Source organism: Pan troglodytes, chromosome 3 (genome assembly GCF_028858775.2).
Source record: "Pan troglodytes isolate AG18354 chromosome 3, NHGRI_mPanTro3-v2.0_pri, whole genome shotgun sequence".
NCBI lineage: Eukaryota > Metazoa > Chordata > Mammalia > Primates > Hominidae > Pan > Pan troglodytes.
In genome coordinates, this window is record NC_072401.2 from 56,239,460 (window position 1) to 56,245,096 (window position 5,637).

The 5,637-nt window shown below is 43.0% G+C and overlaps 1 protein-coding gene across 1 annotated transcript; it reads right to left on the bottom strand.

Moving 5' to 3' along the window:
- Positions 1-667: 667 nt before the first annotated feature.
- On the bottom strand, positions 668-2,454 carry CXCL1 (C-X-C motif chemokine ligand 1). Its single transcript, XM_001156094.8, has 4 exons — positions 2,344-2,454; positions 2,122-2,245; positions 1,925-2,008; positions 668-1,393 (listed from the first exon to the last, which is right to left on the bottom strand). The coding sequence occupies exons 1-4, from the start codon at positions 2,441-2,443 to the stop codon at positions 1,378-1,380; spliced, it is 324 nt and encodes a 107-aa protein (XP_001156094.1). The 5' UTR covers positions 2,444-2,454; the 3' UTR covers positions 668-1,377.
- Positions 2,455-5,637: the final 3,183 nt, after the last annotated feature.

Below are 5,637 nucleotides of genomic sequence, written 5' to 3' on the forward strand. Positions count from 1 at the left end.
CGCTCTATGATGTCCCATCAAAATTCCACTAGGAATGATGCAAATGAATGCAGTCCAATCTTAAAACCATTATATTTGGTATATTGCTATAAAGGATTGAAACACCGCAAATCTTAGTGCTAATTACTTATATGTGAAGGTTAGAAAGCTGAGCCCAAATTTCAATCAGATCTTTTCACAGGTGAAGCATTCAGCCACTCACTTCTGCTTCTATTGACGACACAAATGATTTGAGTTTTGAAAAACGAAATATTTTAGCCACCATTTCACTGCCAGCTTCATTAAATTGTCAACAATTATGAGAAATATTGTTCAACAAAAGCAATGAAATGAGAGCCCTTGTTAAGATAATATAAATATTTTTAAGGAGGTAAATTTGAGTAGCAAGACAGAAAGAAACTTCTTATAAAAAGGGCAATTTATATCAGTGACTCTCCCATTAGGGGCCAGCCCATAGTTTAGTAAAGCACATTCTTCACTAGGTGAGAGCCAAGGGTATTGGCAGCAATCACCACATGAAATGAAGCATAACTCATAGTTTGATTTATCTGTATAGCAAATTGAACACCCAGAAAAATAAACACAATAAAAAATTGAGAAATATTGATATAAATCACCAGATTTTCCAGTAAAGGTAGCCCTTGTTTCCCCCCAAAAATCAAACGAGTTTTTTCTATTTCTAAGTGCTTTATTTTTATATTCTGTATGAAAACATCAATAATTAAACCCCTTTGTTCTAAGCCAGAAACACTGTAAAACTACCATTAAACAAGGCAGTATGCCTTACAAGAAAGACATAAGATGTCCAAGGGATATTTAGAACATTTTAGTTCTTAAAGTTTCAACATGAGAAATGTTGACCACACACTGTGAAATCATTTCAATAAATAACACCTGACATTCATCTAAACAGTTACAAAACAGATGTGCACATACATTCCCCTGCCTTCACAATGATCTCATTGGCCATTTGCTTGGATCCGCCAGCCTCTATCACAGTGGCTGGCATGTTGCAGGTTCCTCAGAAATATTAACATAATGACTGGAGAACATTTGAAAACATTCTACCTTCAAATTAAATATGAATCCAGATTGAACTAACTTGGGGTTGACATTTCAAAAAGAATGAATATAATAGGACAGTGTGCAAGTAGAGTTAATCATACCCTTAATTATTTTACACCTAAAATATTAACATAGAATCTTCAAAACAAATGAATAAATAAATAAATAGAAGACTTCTCCTAAGCGATGCTCAAACACATTAGGCGCAATCCAGGTGGCCTCTGCAGCTGTGTCTCTCTTTCCTCTTCTGTTCCTATAAGGGCAGGGCCTCCTTCAGGAACAGTCACCAGTGAGCTTCCTCCTCCCTTCTGGTCAGTTGGATTTGTCACTGCAATGAGAAAATGGGTGCCCTGAGTAGGTTCTCGGGAAAGCTGACTGCACAACACTCTTCTCATGCCCTGCTCCTCCAGCCTCTAGAGTTTTCTGAATGCAGTTTCCCCAGCCTGGCAACCAAGTGGCTGCTGCCTATGACAGCTGTGCTGTGTGGCAGGGACCTCTAAGCTTGGGATGCTCTTTTAGGAATGGGGGTGGGGTGGGGCGGTGGTCTCCACTGTACTATTGGATTAAAAACAGCCAGAACCTGTTGCTGTTTGTCATACTGGGCCTCAAATGAAGGCAGTTTTACCTACATTCATTGGAACGAAGGAAGAACCAGGGTGGGGACGCCAGGCATTGGGAATATCCTCTGGCACCAGAGCAGTAATTATCGTAAAGGAAACCTTAATTGTGAAAACAATAATCCCAATTTCTAGTCCTTCAACTAACCCCTGGGTTTTCCTGATTTTATTTTTAGGGGGCACATGCCAGTATTTCTGACCAACGGCTCCAGTCGCCTGTGTACATGGAAACCATAACTCACCTGTTCAGCATCTTTTCGATGATTTTCTTAACTATGGGGGATGCGGGATTAAGGCAAGCTTTCCGCCCATTCTTGAGTGTGGCTCTGCAGAGGGAAGGGAATCTCGTGAGGCAGGAGGTCGGGCTGGGGACAGGGTTGGGGCAACAGGAGGGTCTGGGACCCCGGCGGTAGCAGAGGCAGCGCGAGGCGGGACTTACATGACTTCGGTTTGGGCGCAGTGGGGTCCGGGGGACTTCACGTTCACACTTTGGATGTTCTTGGGGTGAATTCCCTGCAGGGTCTGCAAGCACTGGCAGCGCAGTTCAGTGGCCACGGACGCTCCTAGGGAAGAAGAGACTCACTGACTGAGCGAGGCTGTCGGCGCTGGGTGCCTACCCCAGCCGCATCCGGCCCGGGGACCCCAGGGCGCCGGTACCCACCTGCTGCGCGCCGGCCGGCGGCTACCAGGAGCAGGAGCAGCAGTGCCACTCGCAGGAGCCGGGGATTGCTGGGGGCGGCGGAGAGAGCGGCGCGGGCCATGGGGCTCAGCAGGCGGGTCTGGCGGCTGTGAGAGGAGCGGAAGAGCTGGCGAGGAGGTGCCTGCGGCCCGGGCTCTGTGGCTCTCCGAGATCCGCGAACCCCTTTTATGCATGGTTGGGGCTGGAAAGCCCGGAGCCCCCGGGCCAGGGAAATTCCCGGAGCTCCAGATCGATCCCGAGTCCGGAAGGAAGGCGACGGCCCCGCCCCCAGGGTGGAGCGCTTGGGGTGCGGGTGGGGTGTGGGGGTCCACTGATGCAGCCCGCGCCTCGCCCTTCAGAGTAACTCCTGTGGACTCTGAGACTCTGGGATATTCGCCTTCTGCCCCAGATCCCTGGAGGGGGGCTGAGTGGCAGCCAGCGCTGAAGATACCACCTGAGAGGTGGGATCTTGGGTGCCTGGTGATCCCAGTGTGTGGGGCTGGGAACGGAGAAGGAGCTGGGGCGGATCCCTGAGAACCACCACAGAGAAGGCGCGACCTCTTTGGAGGAAGAGCGTTATGTCTCGGATTTGTGTCTGGAGGTTGAGAGAAATTAACAAGGTGCTGGGAGATAGGCTGGAGCTATATTATCCTCTCTGCCTCAGCCTTTCCTATTTTCAGTTTAGCCTATTTCACGTACATCTAACATCAGTGCTGTCTGTGAAAGTACAGTCCATTATGTCAGATTCCAGAGAAGAATGTTCTGCTTGTTCCTTGTGTTGCATATTCTCTAACCACACTTAGAATGTCTTGTTTACGTTTTCCATTTGGTGGCAACAGATTATCAGTGTCAAAAGCTGAATCCAGTGTTAGCGTCAGTGGAAGCCAGGGCTGTATAACATGAACTCTTCTTTCATATCCTGCATATCTTCCTTCTTCCCTGTAAAATGTCGGAACTTTCAAAATCCCCTGGAAATCTTTTCCCTGTAGGAGGGGTTCAGGTTTGATCTAGAAATACGGCACTGGTTGTCACTCCGGACCTCGGAGGGGCTGGGTCCAGCAGGCTCATGGGCTCACCATTCCTGGTTCTGTCTTTGGACTGCATAGCACATGACACCAGGGAGTGGGTACCTGGTGTGCAAGCACCCTTCCCACTGAAGCAGCAGACATGCATTCGGATGAAATAGGAACGCCGGATCCCACATAGAGTCACATTCCATTTACTATAGGACTTCCTGGTATTCAGTATTGGGCCCCCTTTCTAGAGAAACACACACATGTTGTTTTCTCTCAGGAATTTCAGTCATTTAACCTGGTAGCTTTATTACTTTTTTCTCCAGAAGTTCTAGAGAACTTATTTTTATTCATCATTAGGTTTTTAGAGGGTTTACGTGTGATTCTCCAAGTGGGATTCAGAGCTCTCTGAGACATGGAGTAAGATGGGAGGAGGGGGAAAAAGCAGAGGCTTCTGCCCCAGGGGCAGATGTCTCCACAACAGAGTTCTACACAGCCCAGCTCAATAGGTAAGACCTGTGTTCCTAGCCAAGCAGAGAACACAGGCAAGGCTGCCACCTGCATTTAGTAGTGAAGCATCGCCTGCAGGTTGTTTAGCCTCTCCGTTTCTACCCCAAGGTGGTTATGAGAAATGAGTCAACATTTGTAAGAGCCAGCATGGATTTAAGTGCCTTATAAATGTTTGTTAAATATTTGTTAAATAAAAAAATGGAAATAGCGTTTTCCAACATTGCCTAAACAGAAACTCATCCTGATGTGAATATATATATATATATATATATATATATATATATATATGTAATGGAAAGGCTCACTCCCCAGTGTTTTTTACATTTAAAATTTTCTGTATCAGTTACTGCTACCCAACTACCCCTAATGTATACAACACCATATACAGCAGTATGAGTCTTGAATAAATCAAGGCAGGTCCTGGAAGACAGAATGTTCATACAAACACCAAAAGCTCAGTTTCCAAAATGCCCTTTTGGTTACTCAGGGGTACTGGTGCTCTCATTACAGTAATCTTAGTCAAGGGTAGAAAGGTGTGCTAGAATGCTGTTTCTTTAAAACAGACACTGTAGATAGTATATGTACTCCAGTCTTTTACAATTATTTCTCTTTTCACATCTTCCTGATTACTTATATTTCTTAACAGAAAGAATAAATGAAAAAGCATTGACCCAATGGAGACCAAATACAGTGTCCCAAATATCTTCATCAGTTTCAAGCTGTAATCAATGCTGCAAACTTCTAAATCTAAATTTTTTAAAAAAGAAACTCAGTTGAGAATTTACAAAAATTGAAATAAAATTTTCTGTATCAGGCTTTCAGAAAGGAAGACAAATATGTACTCTACCACGAGGTACACTTAGATGAAATTTTATTTGTTACCGTTCAGACAGATCATTGGTTTATTTTGTAGTCCACCTTTCAATAACTTCATGTATATAAAAAGGGACTTTGAATGTAATAGTCTTCATCTTATTTATTGAAAAGATGTACTAAAGGAATGACTATTTTTTTAAAAAACTCTAGTATTTATCAATATGACTCTAAGGGAAAAATCAAGAAAATTAGAGGAAGGTTCAAATTAGTAGTAAGGAATAGGAAATGACATATAATCTAAAGTTTATTAAGTGTGTGACTAGCTCATGCATAATTGAAAGTTTGAGTGATTACACCTCTTATTATCACTCTTTTTCTGGGATTTGATGGGAAACTGAAATTTCCAGAAACATGGAAATGATTCTTTAAAACTTGAAAAATGTATTGTTTTGTTTTCTAATTGTAGTTGTAATATATGCTCATTTTATAAAGTTTATACAAACCAAAAAGGCAAGAAGAGATTTTTCTTCTCTAATGTCTCTTCACTTTGTCTATGAAACAAACATTCACAGGTCACTGAAAATTTGCTTTTTTTTCTTCAACAAAGGAGCTAAATTATAAGAGCTTACAGAATTCTGGTAAATAAAAAATATGCTGCTTCCTTGATTATGCTGCTGCATACCAAGGGCAAATTGCTAAACCTCTACACCCGAGGCAAAGGGCAGAGCATTTATTTTCTGCTCTTCTAAGCAGTTTACAAATATTAACTCATTCAGTCTTCCAAACAAGCCTGTGCTTGTACTGATAACTACAGTATCAGTAGATATTGTTGTGTCTATGAGATTTTAAGTTGCGAATAAAGAAACTGTGGTGTAGAGAGGTTAAGTCACTTGCCTAAGGTCATACATCCTTGAGCCTGGAAATCAAAGTCAGATAA

Excerpts from the sequence above, each read along its gene's own strand:
- CXCL1 (XM_001156094.8), bottom strand. The coding sequence starts at position 2,443 with ATGGCCCGCGCCGCTCTCTCCGCCGCCCCCAGCAATCCCCGGCTCCTG. Across the intron at positions 2,246-2,343 it reads CGCCGGCCGGCGCGCAGCAG|GAGCGTCCGTGGCCACTGAA; the intron begins GTGGGTACCGGC and ends CTTCTTCCCTAG. Across the intron at positions 2,009-2,121 it reads TGCGCCCAAACCGAAGTCAT|AGCCACACTCAAGAATGGGC; the intron begins GTAAGTCCCGCC and ends TTCCCTCTGCAG.